The sequence below is a fragment of the Catharus ustulatus genome, chromosome 17 (genome assembly GCF_009819885.2).
Source record: "Catharus ustulatus isolate bCatUst1 chromosome 17, bCatUst1.pri.v2, whole genome shotgun sequence".
NCBI classification, from domain to species: Eukaryota; Metazoa; Chordata; class Aves; order Passeriformes; family Turdidae; genus Catharus; species Catharus ustulatus.
In genome coordinates, this window is record NC_046237.1 from 1,488,779 (window position 1) to 1,507,729 (window position 18,951).

At 43.9% G+C, this 18,951-nt stretch overlaps 1 protein-coding gene across 1 annotated transcript in view; it reads right to left on the bottom strand.

Annotated features, from left to right (window-relative positions):
- The window catches only part of LOC117004228 (probable phospholipid-transporting ATPase IIA), a 48,677-nt gene that overhangs the window by 26,079 nt on the left and 3,647 nt on the right, over positions 1-18,951 (bottom strand). Inside the window, exons 2-13 of the mRNA XM_033074846.1 lie at positions 15,776-15,920; positions 15,349-15,462; positions 13,616-13,724; positions 8,138-8,196; positions 7,222-7,273; positions 6,034-6,128; positions 5,671-5,751; positions 5,412-5,487; positions 3,314-3,390; positions 2,590-2,750; positions 1,814-1,956; positions 1,020-1,132 (exon numbers count right to left, since the gene is read on the bottom strand). Of these exons, the coding sequence (XP_032930737.1) occupies positions 1,020-1,132; positions 1,814-1,956; positions 2,590-2,750; positions 3,314-3,390; positions 5,412-5,487; positions 5,671-5,751; positions 6,034-6,128; positions 7,222-7,273; positions 8,138-8,196; positions 13,616-13,724; positions 15,349-15,462; positions 15,776-15,920 (1,225 nt within the window). The remainder of the gene's footprint in view (positions 1-1,019; positions 1,133-1,813; positions 1,957-2,589; positions 2,751-3,313; positions 3,391-5,411; positions 5,488-5,670; positions 5,752-6,033; positions 6,129-7,221; positions 7,274-8,137; positions 8,197-13,615; positions 13,725-15,348; positions 15,463-15,775; positions 15,921-18,951) is intronic.

Consider the following 18,951-nt stretch of genomic DNA (forward strand, 5'->3'; position numbering starts at 1 on the left):
AGAGAAACCACTTATTCACTCCACATAAAAACCACATTTTACTCCACAAAAAACCCACTTTTTTACTCCACAAAAAACCAGAGGTTTGGGAAGTTCAGAGTCACCTGGGTTTCATGTGCAAGAGAATATAATTGGTGAAAACACAAACCAGATGACTCACATGGAGCTAGAAAATCTTAATTGCGTTCATTTATTTTTTAATACTATTTTTAGTATCAGAATGGGAGTCTTCAGATAATTGCACAATTACTAAATTATCCCAGTTGGAGAAGGGACACACAGTGATCCAGTTTCCTGCTCTGTTAACCTTTAGTGTCAAGAGGACAAAAGTTTCACTTCCAGGTCAAAGGGCCACAACATGGTAAAAATAAGAGCAAAGAATAAGAACTACAGTTTGAAATGAATCATGGCCAGCAAATGCTTCTCATTACAAGGAATCTCACTTGAAAGTTTTATAAGACATATCCATTACCAGGCTAATTCCACACGTTATTTTCCACACTAGTGATTAGATGTTCTAATTTACTGTCACTGCTCACACACTGGACCAGCCAGTCACCCAAACGCTCCTGAAAAATGCTGAACACTTGGGCAAATAATTAACCAGTAATCAAGTTTTCTCCGAGGATTTAGTATAAAATGAAGGCAAACAAAGCTGAAGTCTGGGGGTTTGTGATTTGGGGTGTTTGTGTTTTGTTGTTTGGTTTTTTTAAATACAGTTTTGTCATTTAAGGGTATCAACACCAAGAGAAGAACCAAATGTTGGGAGGAGAAAGAAAGAGATAGTTGGATATCTAAATAAAAGTTATTTTAGCTCTCAGCAGCAGGACACAGGCACACACATGATGTGAAACAACCCCCAGAGCACAACGAGCAATCACAACATCAATTATGCATTAAACATCCAATGACCTTCACACTTCCCACAAGCAGCTCCTAAACAGATCCCCAGCACATCGATTCACCATTAGCCCAGAGATGTGGAAAGCATTTTTTGGGAGCAGGGGGTGAGTTTTTACCTGTGTGTAAATGCTGAAGATGTGGCTCTGCACCTCGTCCATGGAGTCCAGGCCGTACGCCACCGTGCCCAGGTGCAGCCTCTTGAAAACCATCTCGTTCTGGGTGAGAGTCCCTGGAAAAGCAGCACCAGGGAGTGGGAGCAGCACCCCAACCCTCAGCACAGCCCCATCCTGAACCACAGAAAGCTGGGCTGGTCACTGCAGCATCCCAGCACAGCCCAGGCTGCAAAAAACCCAACATTAACAAACCCTCCTGGCAAGAGGGGTGCATAAATAAAAATGAGATTCACCCCACAGTCAGTGCCAGCAGGAGCTGCAAGCACAGTTCTGGTCCCACTGGAACCAAAAAAAAAATTGGAAATTACTCCAGTGAGACCAGGATTTCAGGTCAGACCAAGCTTTTCATTCCAGCTCAGGCTTTCAATTCAAGCTCAGCTTCAAAAGCTCAGCAGCAGAGAGCTTCTGCCTGTATAAGTTATTTTAACCTGGCTTTGAAAGCTAGCTCTAAAAAGTTGATTTTAATTTTATTTTAACCTCAACTTTTGTTTTAATAGCATGCTTTAAGTACCACTTCAAGTAGTATAATATTCCTGTCCTACCTTACTTATAGTACATTCAGAACAAAAAAACCGTGACTTTTTCAACAACTGATTAAATCATATTGTCAAAGTGACAGGAAATGCATATTTCTTCCAGTCAAAAGAAATCTCACATTATCCTCTTTTCCTGGCCAAAACCACAACAAAATCCAAACAAGATGCCGTGACTCAAAGCTGTATTTTCTGCACCAATACCTGTTTTGTCTGTAAGCAAATAGGAAATCCTGCCCAGCTGCTCAGGGATGGTGCTGGAGCGAACCACAGTGCCAGGGATTTTGGAATCTCTGCGGATCACCCAGCTGTACACAATCTTCCCCATGTCCAGATTCACTCGCAAACTGCACAGCAGGAAACACAAAAAAGGAAAATAAAATGTATCACCAGGTTAAGTTTGGGAAAAATCCTTGTGAACTGCCACAGTGCAATGAAAGGATGAGTTCCACAGTGAATCTGAGGTGCCAGAGGAGAATTTCAGAAGTTTATTCAAAGTCAGTGCTCTGGTGGCAAATGTAATTACACTGTGACTCAAAGATGAGAAAATTGCAATGAGAAGAGCAGGTATGATTTGAAGGGAAGTTGGACACAGTAAGGACAGTGATGGATACCAGAGAGCAAATTAAAAAGGGAGCTGAAATGAATCCCAGTCCTGCACCCAAAGTAAGTTACTAATCTACTCACTAATATGGCATAATATTAAAGTTTCATTGCCCTCTAAATACATAATTAATTGAATTTTGTACAAAACACCCTCCTTTCCTTTTGCTCTGTTGTTATCACAGTGACCAGGCAGCCCAAACACAGAGAATTTAAATGCCTAATCCACAGCCTGAGCCAGTGAATGGGTCAATAAGCTGAACAAATTCAGCACAAACAACAAAGCAGCTGTTATGTTGAACAGTAACTTCATTCTCCTTCTAGCCTTGCTTGGCTGTGGACAGAGGAACGGGTGAGAGCTCAGGTGCTCTCCTCACCTGATGGGAATGATGTTTGAGAACAGCAGCAGGAACCTGATGATCTGCAGGTACCAACGGCCTGCAAAGTGCTGAAGGGCCACCATGACCAGGGACACCACCACCAGAGCCCCAAACAGGATCTTGGTGAGACAGTTCACCTCCAAATCAAAGAGGCCAATCTAGAACAGAGAGAGGTTTCAGCACACAGGTGATGTCAGCTCAGTGCAATGTCACAAAAAAAGTGAACTGCCATTCCATCCAAAGAGCCACTCCCCACAGTCAGCTTCTCCTCTTTCACAACACTACAGACATTTAAATTTATAATCAATACTCTTGCCAGCTCATTAAATGAGGTTTCCATCCCTCAGAAGCTGAGCAGAGGATGCAGAGGTGTGAGAGGATTCACGCTGCCAAGAGCTGTGTAACCACCCCTGCACTGTGTCTCAGCTTTGCTCCAGTGCAGCAAAAGAAGCTTTTCTATTCTAACTGGGACTGTCTCATTATAAACAGATAAAACAATGGTTTTGACAACCTTAAAAAAGTGAGAAGACAGGTGTATAATAGGATTTAAAAAACTGGGAGAAATAGGTTCTGTTGTGGTAACTACCTTAAATCACAGGCTGGAAAATATCAATTATTCCATGTCCCTATGGTGTGTGCACAGAGTATTTGGAAGGGTTTTCTTTTAAAAAATGATTCATTTCTGACCTTTATTTATGATAAACCTGCTTCCTCTCCATACCTTACTCCTTGGGTTGGAGGTGTTCATCACACTGCGCAGCTCCCTGCCCGTGTACAGCACAACTCCCACCACAGTACCTGCACACACAGAGGTTTCCTCCATAAAAACACTGTCAGGTGGAAAGGATTTGCAGCAGGCTAATTTCAGGAACAACCAGAAATCCAAAAATCTGGTATCTGCAGCGCAGAACCCATGAAAACACAGACTGAAAGGAAACAGCCTCCCAGGTGTAATGCAGTGTCAGGTTGGACTGGATGCAGCACCAGGACTCCAGCAGCTCATGGGAAGAGCAGCCAGCTCTGCTCTGCTTCCCTGACCCCCTTTTGATCCACTTGTCTCTCCACACTATAAATAAAAGTTGGTGGGGATGGAGGAATTCTTGGATTTCCTCCCAGCACTTGGAATCCCACTTTGGTGCTGCCTTCCACCAGACTTCATTGTGTCAAAACCAAACCAGCTCTGGGCTCTGCTTGTTCATTGGTAAAGGCTGATACAATCAGAGCAAATCCAATGAATTCCAGAGCTCAAAGACAAAATTACCTTATTTTAAAATCCACAATTTACTTTAAGTGTTCATCTAAATCCTGCTCCTGCCACGAAGTGAATCATCCCAACTCCTACCTTCCTGTAACAGATGGAGCTGCTGGGAGCCCATCAGTGATTTGAATGCTCTGTCCCACACTTGCCACAGAGCTGAGAGCAACAGAGTTCTCCATTTTCTTCTTGCAGAAAAATAATTCAGTTTATCATGAGAAATTACAGGGTTTCTATGGGTTTTCTCTTAGAGACTTTGCAAAGAGCCATGAAGAAAAAGCTGTCTAACCACCCAGTGCTAGGAGTCTGTAAAAATGGAGAAAACCAACTCTAAAAAAAACACTACTGCCAATGCATTGCTACTTTATACTCCACTATTCCCCTGCTCTAACTAATGACCAAAGTTTGAACAAGTGACTTATTTTTAAATAAGGCTGATAAGAGAGGTGGTTTCTAAAAATAGACTGAGAAACATTCCTTTAAAAAAACACCCCAAAAACAACAACAAATCTCTGGAGGCAGATGGCAGGTGGTGGTAAGATCATCACAACTGAGCTCAGCAGATGGCACAGCCACTCCAAATCCACTGCAAAGAGTCAGAGTCAGACCCAGCCCTGCTGCAGCAGATGGAGAGACACATTGCTCTGCTCCATCTTCCAGGGGCTGCCCCAGTGAGATGGCAGCACAGCCCCACTGCTTCCATCACTGCAGAGCAAAAATGATAGCCAGGTTTTCTCCTGACAGAAATAACCTGCAGCATGCTGTTTGATATTACCACAGGAGAAACAAAATTGAGTATTGTAATTCATAAGTCAGTCAAAATGAGAGGAAGCACCTGCCAGGGATAGAAAAAGCTTGAAGAGACATTGATCTGTAAAAAAGGAGTGTTTCCAGTTGGTTTGTGACCATTTCAAACCATTTCAAACACTCAATTCAATAAACCCTTTGACAATATATTTGCCCACGCACTGTCAAGTCCCTCCATTTGACAAGTTTAATTCCAGAGCTGGACTCCAGCATTCCACTCTCCTCCAGCTGCTGCCCAGCAAACTCTGCAAACACACTGGGCAGGAGAGGAACCAGGCTTTTACTCTGACAGCCTCTAAAGGGGGCAATGATTAATCTCAGGCCTCGGGAGCTCATCGTATCTATGAGTCAAAATCTGTCAAAGACTTGATTTTTTTGTTTTTTTTAAAGAGTATATAGGACAAACTCAATGGAAGCACTTACCTGGAAATCTTTCATCTCAGCTTGTGTTCCAGAATCCATCTGACACCATTTCTGTTACAGATTAGGATGTCAATGTGCACAGCAATTAAGTGCTATTCTGCTCCTAGATGCTAAAGAAGGGCCCCAAAGGCCACTCCACTGCTTTCTCATCTAGGAATGTCCAAGAGGCAATTAGATGTCAGCTCAGCTCCCCAGAGGTGTCAGGACAACAGGGAAACCTCATTCCAATTGCTAATTTCTCCAACTGACAGAATTATTATTCCATCACAGAAATAACTTTAGAAATTGTTAACATATTCCCTTAAAAACAATTTTACACAGCTCTCCACCTTACCTGATGCAATCACTGTGCTGGCCCACAGGGTGTTTTCTATGCTTAAACTTTCATTTACTGGAGGGTCACTGTCCTCCTACAACAGGAAAAAGAGAAAAAGAAATAAACTTGCCAGTAATGCAAAGAGCAGAGGATGAGAGGAGTCCCACAGAGGTGTTTGGAGAGGGATGCTGGGCGAGCTGGCAGAGGGATTTCTGCTAGGATGGAGAGTTTTCATGAACCCTGGTGAAGCTCTGGATGATTCATGCAGCAGACTCACCCTGGTGAAGGTCCCCACGAAGTTGTGGATGTCAATGTTGGGCTCTTCTGCGTAGACGTAGGAGCGGATTTGCAGCAGGTCCTGTCAAACAGACACATCCATCAGCTTAATAATGCACAGAAGCTTTACCAGAATTCTTCTCTAAGTGTTACTGAGCACGATTTAGAACTGACACCCACAGCAGCCCAAAAACCCCACAGCAAACACAGCTGGGGCAGCACTGGGGATTCCTGCAGCGACACCTGCGAGACCCTGGAATTCACCAGGTGTGTGTGCCCAGAACAGGGACTGCAGGCTGCCAGGAGCCCTGCAGCAGGCACAGCTGGCAGGGGAGCACTGCAGGGAGGCTGGGCAGGGGCTCACCGAGGCCGTGGGCAGGCGCTGGGTGCAGCTGACGGGCAGGCGCAGCTTCCAGTCCGTCTCGCCGTCCAGCTGGTCCGTGCGCAGGAAGCAGGAGCCTGGGGGTTACAGCACATGGCATCGCTGGTTTTTTGCAAATGTTAACATAAATGCTGTATGTATAATGTTAAAATAGCTTTTCTGTATGGATATAGGCTTTTTTTCCCCTTCTAACAACGAAAGTTTTCTAAAAATAATATACCTAAACTACCCACCTAGTTAAAATAACAGCCTGTAAATATATAATAAAAACCCTACAGCTAACACAACAATTATCAACACTCACCAACAGCAAAAAACGGAATCACCACCCAAATTAAAAAATTATAAGAAAAAAATTAAAACCACAAGCCAAGAAACACACATGCTCTAAAAAAGCAAATCCAAAAAGTAGCCATGCTAAACAGTTCCCCAAAAAGTTAAACTATGCATAAAGGACTATGAATATGCAACAAGTTAATAGATTATAAAATGTATTTAAAGGAGCATTCCCAAAGCAGCCCAACTTGCCAAGCACCCGGCCTTTTAACCCTTTACTTTATGTGTGTCTCCTATTACCTTTTTATTAAACCTTTTAAATTTTACCAAGACAATAAACCGTGTTTTTCACACTGGGGATGGGAACAGAGTCAGGGACCCTTCCACCCTGCCCTGGGCACACCTACACAACCCATGGGATGGTTTTCCCTCCAGGATATTCCTCTCCTTTCTCTGGAAGCAGTGGCTGGTTTGCATTTGTTAATAATGGAAGGGTGATGTTCCTGCACCACATTCCTTTCCTTGCACTAGACCAGAATTCTCTGTGCTATACTTTCAAAGACATTTGAAATGCTCCCATTAATCTGCTTTATAATCCTTCTGATCAAACATTTCCTTGTGCCACACTTAACAAAACAAGCCTGAACAGCAAGTAAATACATCTAAAATGCAACCAGATTAATTTTCCCTGAACTCAACCCCTACATTCTTTGATTAGCAAACAAAACTAGAGCACAACATCCTGAGAAGTGGTGGTCCATAAAGCCACTTGAGTTCCCTCTCTCCCTAAAATTTTACTATTATCTATTTCTTCCACATTTCCAAAAGATAATTTTCTCCAAACAACCAGTGAAAGGTTAATGGCCATTTTGACAATTGGTTCCAGATGTTTACCATTCTTCTCCGACGTCCTCAGGAAGATCATGTCAGCAGGGACCCTCTGGTTCTGGGAGGAGAAGAAAGGCCATTATTGTGCAGGCAGCCCTGCTCGTGTGTGCAGCCTTCCCCAGAGCACAGAGGCACAAAGAGGATTCCTCTGGCACCTTGGGATTCAGTTTGCTTTGAATCCTGAACTCGCCTCCCTGCAGAATTCCAAGTGCAGGGTAATAACTGGTGCCAGCTCCCACTGACCAGACCCAAGGGTTAGGTTTACAAAAGGGCTGGAGAGTAATTCTAGAAGGATGAAGAAATCTTAACCGAGTGCTGGTTTCCTTTCAAGGAGCCCCATGTTAGCAGAAAGGTTGTATCTGCAATCTGCAGCTACCAGGATTCTCTTTTTGTGCTGAGTACTTTCATATTTATGGTTTTAGAGGTCACAGCTGCTTGCAGAGAGTGGGTGGGAAAAACATAAAATCAGTGGGTTCAAAAAATCACATTGAAAGTTGTGCAAAGGGGGAAATATACCTGAATATACCAGTACCTACAGATGGACCACTGGGGCTCCCAAAACTGCAATGCTTCTACCCAAACAAACACCTGGATGCTGCATCTGGTCCAGGTGTTTAACCTGTGTCCAAAGTCACACACAGGATAGGGAAGCTCTTTATTTGCTACAGTGTAAGTAAAAAATGAGGTTATAGGTGCACACCTACAGATTTACCCCCATTTATAAAAATAATGATGCTATTGGTGAGGTAGGGGAACCCTGTAAAGTGATTAAATATTTTGACTTGTGTTCAACACCTGATATTCTAAGCCTATTGTAAAGTAAGTAGGGCTTAAAAAAAATCTCATTTTCTATGGTCTTGCAAAAGAGAAAAAAAAACAACAAAAAGTGCATTACACAGGAAAGATAACTACAGAGACAAACCTTTTCCACAATGATGAGGTCCCCCACTTGAATGTTAGAGCTCTTCACCTTGACAGTCCCTGCAAAGGAAAGGTGTTGGTGTTAGAGCAGAGCAGGACAGGCTTGGGGGGCTTGGGTCCCCTCCCTTCCTTCCACTGCACTGTGGGGGCAAAATGGGAAATGTTTCCACCACTGAACCAGGCAATGCTGCCCTGTAAAGAGTTCCTGAGCCCACTGAGGGCTGGGGCTCCCAGAAAGGGCTGAAAGCCTCTCCTGGAACAGCTCCACACTCAGCCCTGGCTGCACAAAGCCCCAGGCACTGCCTGGCCATAACTCTGCAACAGCTCCTTAAACTCCTGTTTGTCCTCTTAACTCAGGAATCCAAAAATGCTTCCAGCATCAGGCAGATGAGAGAGCAAGAGCACAAAGTTACAGCAGGGAACCATCACATCCAGCTCCTTTTCCTCAGGTGCCTGAGGATGTAAAGCTCACTCTCAAGCTGAAAGCACAGTGGGTCCATCCAAAATCCAGGCTCATTTCCTGCCCTGCTGCAGCTCTAGCATCTGGCTCAGCTCTGCCACCTCCCCTCTGCCTCTTGCAGGACCAGCCAAACAAGCAGAGAACAAGTCCTACAGAAATCATGTAAATATTTATTCCTGTGCAGCTGTCAAACATTTCCCAGTTGCTTTAAAAACAGGGGATTAATTCAACAATTGGCTAGTAATTTCAAATCATTAGCCAGCTCTAGATTTGGCTCCTCAGACTAACTAGTGATTTATAATCAGTTAATTTGAGCCCTGCCTCTATGTGTCTGTTATATTTCAACAAAAGCCTCTTTAATCTGCTGTGATTTGAGTGGAAGTGGGGGAGGCACGTGGAGCTCCCCCTGGCACGGACAACACTCCTACTGTACCTCAAAATTCACGGGCTAACTGGCCAGATAGCAGCTCAGGGGGAAGCAGGAGGGGGAAGGGAGGGGGAATAGAAATTAGCACAAAGCACAAAGGTCACTGGGATTTTACTACTGGCAGTCCCTTCATTAGCATCCTTCTCAGGATATGCTTCAGTGTTCCTGCTCCAAATTAACAATGAAAGCCATTCTGGGCTGGGGGCAGCCTGCTGCTTTGGTGACACACTGTGTGCTTAACAACATGCTTCATCACTGCTGCTAATAAATGCAGACTTCCTTGCATGCTGTAATTATTCCTACAAATTATAAGCAGTCATGGCCCATTTCACAAATATCTCATAGGTCTTTCATGGATTCTGGAGTTTGCCTTGGGAGGGGTTTTTTTTAGGTTCTTTTTTTTGGTTAAGAAAAAAATTAAAAAGAAGAAAAAAAAAAAAAAGGTAAACAAAATGAATGCTGGGCTGAAGACATCTCTGCCGGGGCAGGAAGCAAACCGGGGATTAAGAGTCCATTACGCTGGGGCTTGAAAAGAAAAGCTGCACTCCAAGAGGATCAAAAAAAGCATCCCTGGCAGTCCTCTGTATGGGCTATACAAAGTTAGGTACTATGACACTAAAAGGGTCTGACAGATAACATCTCTTCCTCCCCTTTTAATACGGTTATTCACAAAACAACAAAAAGTGCTTTTGAATATTCTCCTGTGCAAAGGAAAGGGGGGGAAAAAAAAAAACCTGTGTGCTCTCCCCACACAGGCACAGCCATTCCCCACCCAGTGAGCAAAAAGCTGTGGGTTTGTTTAACCATAATTTCTGTATTCTCTCAAAGATCACAAGGATTTCTCTGTGACTGTCAGCAGAAGCATCACTACCTGCAGGCTTCAGGCAAACAAACTTGTGTAAGGTTTTCCTTAATGAGATAAAAAACCATTCTGCAAAAGAAAAATTAATGCCTGGACAAAGCTGTGACGTGATGATTTCCTATCATTACGCACATAAAAGGCTTTGGGGATCATTATTCTGAAAACAGCATCATCTGCTTTAAAGTTTTTCCGATATGAGAGAAGCCAAAGCAGCTGGAGCAGATTTGTCTGTTCCCAACCCTCCCAAGCTCAGCTGTCGGAGGCTAAAACAAAGAGGGGACCTTGCTAAGCAGCACACGTTTTTATAACTGCTGGGTAAATGAGATGCCCTTTTTAGGGAGCTAATTCTGCTTTTGCAGCTTCCCTGGCCCCGTGGGTGACATCTCTGCAGTGTGCCCAGCACCAGATGTTTCCTTTGACTCAGCACTCCCATAAAGCAACTTACTCGAATTAGTTTTATTTTGATCTTGGGAATTCTGTAATTCCCTTTTCTTTCTGTGGGGGAACTGCCACCTAAACATTGAATGTTTTCTCATGCATGTTTAAAACCAGCTAATAGCACAACTGCTCCATTTCCCAGTACTGCTCTGCTATTTGAGTATTTTTGTAATTATAAACTCCTTTTTTTTAAAGTGAGACTAGAAATGCCTCCTCTAAACACACACAGGTTTATCTAGCATTTCCATCACTTCCAGTTTGTACTTCCTTAAGTTAATCAGAATAGAAATTGGTGTTTATCACTTTTTAAAATAAACTAGTCTTGATCTCTCATTCAAAAAAATCTGTTGTTAAAATGTGTCTGGTATTTGTTTCATTCTCTGCTGTATCCTGATTTATCTTTCTTAAAGACAACAAAGTAAACATAATCAAATGCAAACAGTTTGTTCCAATTTAAGGTATGGTTTTTGAAATTATCACCAAATCTGCAGCATGATGGATGTACCAGAAAGCAGATCATTTCAAATAATAAATATATTACCCAGAAAAGATGCCCTTTGTTGTCCTGTGAGCACTTAAATCAAAATTGCACAAAAATCTGCAAAGCTGCACTGAAGTACAGCTCCAAACACTTAATTTGGAATTAAAGATGAAGCCAGAGGTTTAATAAAACAAGTTAAATGCATCTAAAAAATAAAAAAAAAAACAAAAAAAGACAAGGGGGTGGGTTTGTTTGATGTGCTGCACCAAACTTTTGGCTTTTGTAGCCTTATGCTGAGGAGCAGGACTCGCAGAGTTTGGGAAAATATTGGTTTTTTTATGGCTGGTAAATGCCAATGATCTGTATCTTAAGTAGCACCCCTCAGTAGGAGGTCCCTTCCCACTTTTCTGTGGAGTTTCTCTCCATTATGCAGCGTTACCCAGGGAGGGGGGCTGCAGGAGAAGAAAAACAAGCCAGGAATTTGCAAGCACAGTTCGAGCTTTCCATCAAACAGATCAGAACACAGACCCTGAACACAGGGAGGCTTGTGGCTTCATGAATAGGGGATTGAAATTTGATTATTTTTTATAACAATCCAAACAACTGTCCTTTAAATGCAGAGCTTTCCACTAAAAAAAAAAAATGCTTTCCAGAAGTCTGCTGGTTTCATCATTTTGGAACATAAATGGGTAAAAAGATAAAAAAGGTTTAGGGTGGAGATTTTTTTGTCATCAGGTCTCAGTTCATGGCTGTGCCAAGCCCTGCAGTGTGACCTGGGCTGCTCAACAGCAGCTAAAAAAGAATCAGCCTGTAAATAGCCCAAGTCCTACTGTCAGCCACTCTGAAAATTAATGTTCAGATCAGCTGTTCCAGATTTATTTTCATGTTTGCTGCTTCTACTTCTGAGCTGCTGCCACTCTCCCTTGCAAACCCAGCTCCTTCCCCTGGCTGTACCAAGGGGTGAGAGAAATCAAACCCCAAATTTCCATCCCCAGCCTCACCAGGCCTTTCCCTGCTCCCAGGTAATTCCCAGAGATCCTGAGTCTTTAATCCCCAAAAAAATTCAGTACTGAGACTCAGTGAGGGACAGAAAATTACTTTTCTCCCCAAACCCCGTGACAATCATAAATAATTTTCTAGTTTTTTTTCTACTCTGAACTATACCAGAGTCTCATTCCTGTTTGTGCACAAAATTCATGTTAAATACAGTGGCCTGAGATTTTCAGCTAGTGCCCAGCTGCCAATCCTCCTTGGTTTCTTTCACAAAATTAGAAAAGTTAAAGGACTGGGGGGAGGGAAATCATTCATGGGAAACGTAATAGCAATATGAAAAGAACTAAAGGAGAGGTCAGGCCCCTTATAGATCATTGAATAGAATCCAGAAGGCAACTCTTTTATATCTTTAAATAGATGTAGTACTCCCCTCTTGGATGAGGCTTTTGTTGGTTGCCAAGCATTTTAAGTGTTGTAGTAAGAACACGTTATTAAAAGGGGATTTAATATTCAGAAACTCAAACTCCCCTGTTTGGAGTTGCCCCATAACTCCTGGCATGTGAAATATATCCAGCCTTAGGCAATTACATTTCAAAAGCAGCCTTATTCCTACAAATCCAGCATATTTTTACTACACCTCCATCACTGCATCTTAATTCAGGGGTATAAATTTTATAACTAAGAAATTGGAAACGGAAAAGAACCAAAACTTGCTCAAATTCCCTTTTTTTAAAAGACAACTCTGACCTCACCATCTTTGTCATGGTATTAGGAGTAACTCCATAGTGAGGCAGCACAGGATTGTTGTAATGAGAATTTAAATGTCTTTGTTAGGTACAGCACAGCTGGAAACAATGGGCAGAGCAGGGGCAGGCTCAGCTGAGCCCCAGGCTGGGCTCAGCCACAAACCAGGGCTGGACAGGGGATGGGCACAGGAAATGCAGGAGCTGACCCTGCCAGTGCTGAGGATCCTCATCTCTTCTGCTGACAAACTCTCACCTCAGAGGGGTTTTAGGGTGTTTTTAGGGTGGGATGGAATTACCTGAGCAGCTGTGGCTGCCCCTGGATCCCTGGCAGTGTCCAAGGCCAGGCTGGACAGGGGATGGACACAGGAAATGCAGGAGCTGACCCTGCCAGAGCTGAGGATCCTCATCACTCCTGCTGACAAACTCTCACCTCAGGAGGTTTTAGGGTGTTTTTAGAGTGGGATGGAATTACCTGAGCAGCTGTGGCTGCCCCTGGATCCCTGGCAGTGTCCAAGGCCAGGCTGGACAGGGGATGGACACAGGAAATGGACACAGGAAATGCAGGAGCTGACCCTGCCAGCACTGAGGATCCTCATCACTCCTGCTGACAAACTCTCACCTCAGAGGGGTTTTAGGGTGTTTTTAGGGTGGGATGGAATTACCTGAGCAGCTGTGGCTGCCCCTGGATCCCTGGCAGTGTCCAAGGCCAGGCTGGACAGGGGATGGACACAGGAAATGCAGGAGCTGACCCTGCCAGAGCTGAGGATCCTCATCACTCCTGCTGACAAACTCTCACCTCAGAGGGGTTTAGGGTGTTTTTAGGGTGGGATGGAATTCCCAGAGCAGCTGTGGCTGCCCCTGGCAGAGTCCCAGGCCAGGCTGGGCTGGGCTTGGAGCAGCTGGGACAGTGAAAGGTGTCCCTGCCATGGCAGGGGTGGGGCTGGGTGGGATTTGGGGTCTTTCCCACCCAAACCATTCCATGAACCCCCCAAAAACCCCAGACTCCAGCTGAGGAGCCACCCTGGAGCACAGCTGGGCACAGAGCCCCTGGCAGTGCTGAAGCTGAGCCCACCTCTGGCTGTGAGCTTGCTGTAGATCTGCGAGTTCACCTCCTTGTCCCTCATGTAGCAGCGGATCTCCTCGGCCGCCTCGCGGATCACGGTGACAGCCAGCACGAACCCCTGCCAGCAGCACGGGGGGAACAGCAGGGAGCAAAAGGTCAGCCATACAAACCACATCTGCCTCTAATAACAGCAATATTCATCAGTGCCAGCGCCAGCAATCTGCATTTCCTCATCTGATCTGCCTGGATCAGCACAGGGAGAGGTGCTGCTGTGCAAACCCCCAGAACCAAACACACACCAGCTGCTGCAAAACAGACTCCTTGCTTAAGAAAGTCCCCAGTTTTATCACAGGGCTCTCCCCAAGCACATCTTTGTAAAGGCAATCTCCCAAGCACATCTTTGTGAAGTTTATCCCCATGAAAATCTCGGTGAAGTTTCCCTGAGGAATGTCAGAAATATCTCATTTCACCTCACAGCTGAGTAACCAAGCCTGAGACACCCAGGGCAGGGCAGGAGCCCCCCAACCTCAGTGCTCAGGGCCACTGAAGTCAGCACAACTCATCTGGGAGATTTCTTTGTGTAGAAATGGATACAGAAATCTGCATAGCTCCTTTTTATGCACACAGATAAACAGAGCAGGATGTGCCTCCATGGGTACAGACACTCACCCACAAATGACACTCTGAAGATATTTATGTGCAGTACTCATGGTGTAATTACATGTTTGCCTGACTGGGGCTTCAGTCCTACTTTTCTGTGCATATGAGCAGTCATTTCATTTCCTCTTGCTGTGAGGAAATGCTCACATCACATCCTTCACTATATAAAATACAATTATTTATTAATGCAAACCAATTCTTTATGGGGTTGGTATCACAGAGTTGTGTTTCTACCACAGACTATTAGCTCAGACTCACTACACAGTCAAAATACTCTCATGCATCACAGAAAACGAACTTTTGGAACTTGTGTTGAAAGTTGCAAGCAGATACTGATTATCTCTGTCAATAAAAAACTTTAAGAATGGAGCAAGGTGATGTCAGATTAAACTCCAGGCTTGTAGTCTGTACATGTATCTAAACATGTGATCTAATTAATTAAGTAATGAAATGCATTTGTTCATTTACCTATAAATTTACCTGCTTTCCAAAATAAAACTAAAAAAGTAGCAGCTATTTGCAGCTTAGGTTTCAGCTGTTTGAAGAGCCTTCAAATAATCACCCCAAAATATTCCCACAACTGACTGTGTCACCTCATTGTCATTCCAGCCCCAACACCTGTACTGGCAGCAGTAATGAATGAAGAATTTCCTTATCCTGCTTTCTGGCAGCTCATATGCAAATTCCAATTGCTCACCTGGCACAGACAAGTTACAACTGCCTGTACAATAGGGAGAGATCCTCTGTGGTCAGGTATTTTTAATTTATTTCATTTATAGGACAGGATCTGACAAAACCAGCAGCAAGTTCACACAGCAAATGCAATACAGCATTTGAGAGGGAATTCATGGAGGTCCAGGCTTTAAAACAAATAGAATTTTAACTGCAGTGTCCCAAAGCTTCACTTCTTTCTGCCTTTCACCAGGGATCTCACTGCACTGAAAGTCTAAACCCTACAACATGCACAGCACAGGCTCAGGAAGCAAGTCACAAATAGGATTTACACCCCACAGAAAAAGCAGCACAAGAAATTTTGTCAAACACCAAAACTTTCTTGGATAAATAAAGCTTGAATGACCTACCAGAGGAACCCAGTATGTGTAAAGGGCACCAAGCCTCATCTCAACCACAAACTGAGAGCAGGCCAGGAGCAAGAAATAAAGGTTGAAGAAGTATTTGAACTGGTTGAACAACACCTAAAAAAATAAAAAGCAGACAAAGAGAGGAGAGAGGATGTTATGCATGTTGAAGTAACCACCAGAAATATTTCTGCATGCTCTCCTAGTGACTAAGTGCTGGCTTGGGGCAGCTTTAGGCAGCCCTGGACACTCAGGACAGCTCTGGGTCTGGTTTGCTGCTGCCCTCAGGCAGTTTTTGCAAGGAGCCAACCAAACACAACCCCATCATTTCCTCCAGCTCCAGATTCTGCACTGGCCTCCTGTAAAACCACTGAAAAATGGGGGGCAGCATTGGGGTGGGATGGTGAGAAGTGACTTTAGCCAAGCTTACCCCAGGGAGGAAGGTGAAGAAGTTGTACTTCTGGTTGTTGATGACATTGCGGGGGTACCTCTGCTCCCTCTTCTCTGGGTGCCCAAGCCACACAGTCCGGGGCCTGGGCTCTCTCCTCCCACAGCATCTCAAGCATTCACAGCACCTGCAGGAGGATAATTAATTCATTGATTAATTCATTAATGAGTTCATGTCTCACACACTGCCCTGGGTCACACCCCCCTGCCCCAGGAGCCACCCAGGACCCCCAGCCTGGCACTGAGGCCACCAGCAGCTCCTCCCTTGTGGATTCTGGAGAAGAAAACCCTGCCCTGCCCCATTCACAAATCCTTCCTCCAGGCATGGGATCAAACCCAGGGCAGGTCCTTCAGGAGAGATGCAGAGATGTATCAGCCATCCTTGCTGAAAAAGCCTCTCTGTTCAAATTCACCTCCCAGAGCCCAAAAAGGGCATTTTTCTGCTGTCACTGCAGCTTTCTGAGAGCCTGTAAGAACAGACCACCTGAATTCCTGAGATTTTGGAGAGCCAGCATCAGCCACATTGGTCACCAAAATCTTCAGAGCTCTTGGGTATAAATTCCACATTGAAAGGCAGTGGGTTACCAAGACCAGACAAATAGCAAAATTGGTGTTAAACACTCAAATTCAGAAGCTTTACTAGAAAAGTGTATTTTATGAGCTGGATGCCTTTCAATTGCAGTTTGCTTTTGTGTTTGCAGGTGAAGACCTAAGATAAATAGCCACTTGCATCCCAAATATATTCAAATAGAAAGTAGTGGAAATGGTGGCATTTGGATTCCAACAGAATACAGATTTTTTTTAAAAAAGGCAGAAAAAAAAAGTGCTTTTCCTTCTTTCACAAAGGAGAAAAGGTTCCAAAAAGCAGCTTTACCCAAGGGAGCAAATCCAGTGTCCACACACCCTATTTCATCATCATGTGCTCTGCAGTTAGGAAAAATCAGTCAGTCCTTGCAATCAGACATCTGAAACCATTTACCTTTGTTTATTTTTTAGGTTGGGCCTCTCACAGGGATTGTACTCAACAGCAAATCTCCCCCCACACCTATATCATAATATTTACAATAGGGTGACCCCTTGCAGCATTTCCCCCACAAACATTCTTGTTGCTGTAAGAATGGCAATGTACAAATGCTGTGCTACTACAGGGTTGGAGAAACAGCCTAAAAATAATGCAGCTCCAAGAATGAGCAGGAAAGGGCATGGGAGAATCTGCTGAGTAAAAATAACAGGTGTGTGAAATCCCTGCCTGGCTGGAGTCAGCTTTTGCAACCTCCTGAATTACAGGGAAAGCAAACTGAAAACCTAATTACACAAACAGAAGGAAAACTTCCTGCCTAGCAAGTTTTGAAGGCAAATATCAGGAGCATCGATGCCCAAGCACAGAATAAACAGAATTTCTGCTGGGAGTCTCCTGCACAGCCTGGCAGCACGAGGTTTCTGTCAAGTATTTAATTAAAAAATCACCAGGGAACAGAATACTTCAGCCAGCACTGAGAGCCCCACGTTGAACACTTGACTGGGGAGGTTCCTCAGCACTCAGAGTCCCAGCTCAGGAATTACATCACAGCCCAGGGCTGAGCCCCAGCCAGCAGCTCCTGTGCCAGGGGCTGAAATCCTGACAGCAAATCCTGACTTTTACCCCATAAACCTTCCAGGATTTTTGTTCTGAAGGCACCTCCTCAACCCCAGCGCTGGAATTTAACCCCCACCTACCCTGGGACTGTGTTTTCCTCTCCTGGGCTCTGCTGGGTGGGCACAGAGCAATCCCCCACCCAAACCCTGCACCAGCAGGAAAGTTATCTCACAGCAAATAGAAAAATATCTCACAGTTATCTCACTGCTCAAGTGCCAGCCCATGAATTGCTGAAATAAGTTAAAAATGAAGTTTTGGTGAGAACAGAGTAATTTCTCAAGCACAATACCATGTGCTCATTCTTGCTGGCACATGTTTATCACTCCTCCCAAAGGCAGCCAATTGCCTTAATTTTTAATCATTTTTAAACTTTTCAGTGATGTATTAAACTTCACTGGGGAAGAATCAATAAGATCATTACTTCTCCTTTTCCCTTTCTCCTCTGGAAATGGAATCATCTTAATGTAAAAAAGAAGAATGTATCCATATGGGCACCAGAAACAAAGTACTCTGAGCACATAAAATGTGTTTTCAGATTAGTTTTGGTACCCACTAAATAAAAAGTCCTTTTGACTGGAGCTGTCAGCTTTTTCCAGTTACTTTATTTGTCCCTGTGTAGTTCTGTGATCTGCTGTTTCTCTGGCTACCATCCCTATTTTTAAGTCAGTCTCAGAGATGCAGATGATGAGGGAAAGCTTCATTGCTATAAAATTCTCTGCTCAGAGCAAAGGCAGTGGCACAGGAGGAAGTTTCAGGCAAAGAATTATTTGCATTATTAGGAATAATAAAATGTTTTCCACCATGAAATCGGCATCCTGGAAAAGGAAAGATTGTGTAGAAAAACAGCTGAGAGTTTACATTGTTGCTGAGAAACGGATAAAATCAATGTGCACTTTCCAAGAACAGGAATCACAAAGTTACAGAAATGTAAACAGTTTTCTATAAAAGTTTAGAACACGTTCCTAAACATGTCTCCTTCTCTATTTTGAAACTGAACAATCCTGCAAGTATAGAAAACCCCTGCAGTATAGAAAACTAGCAAGTGAGAGTAAATTATGGACTTTAAAAATTACCACCTTACAGAAAGACCATGAAAACAGCTTAAACAGCACTGTGCAATTTTAAATCATAACTTGGCAAAAATAACAACAGGAAACAAGCTCACAAATCCTCAGATGGAGTCACAAGCACTGATAAGAATCTCTCTGGATGCAAACTGTACCTGAAACTCAGCCCTGTAAGGGATGCTGCCCCTGATCTGCAGAGGGATCCAGAGGAGCAGCAGGAACTGAAGAGCAGGTCTGCTCTGCACTTCACTGGGATTGTATTTGCTACAAAAACACGTTCCCAGTGATGATGCAAGAGGCAGTAACACAGCAGACTGACTGTCAGCTGCCAGGTGAACAGCCACTAGCAAGAAGCAGGTTTTATTTATAAATGCAGCATGTTTGATGGAGAACTATTTGAAGATCAAATAAAAAATATTTCCATGTGAAACAAACCCAGTGGGAAAATAGTGCCAC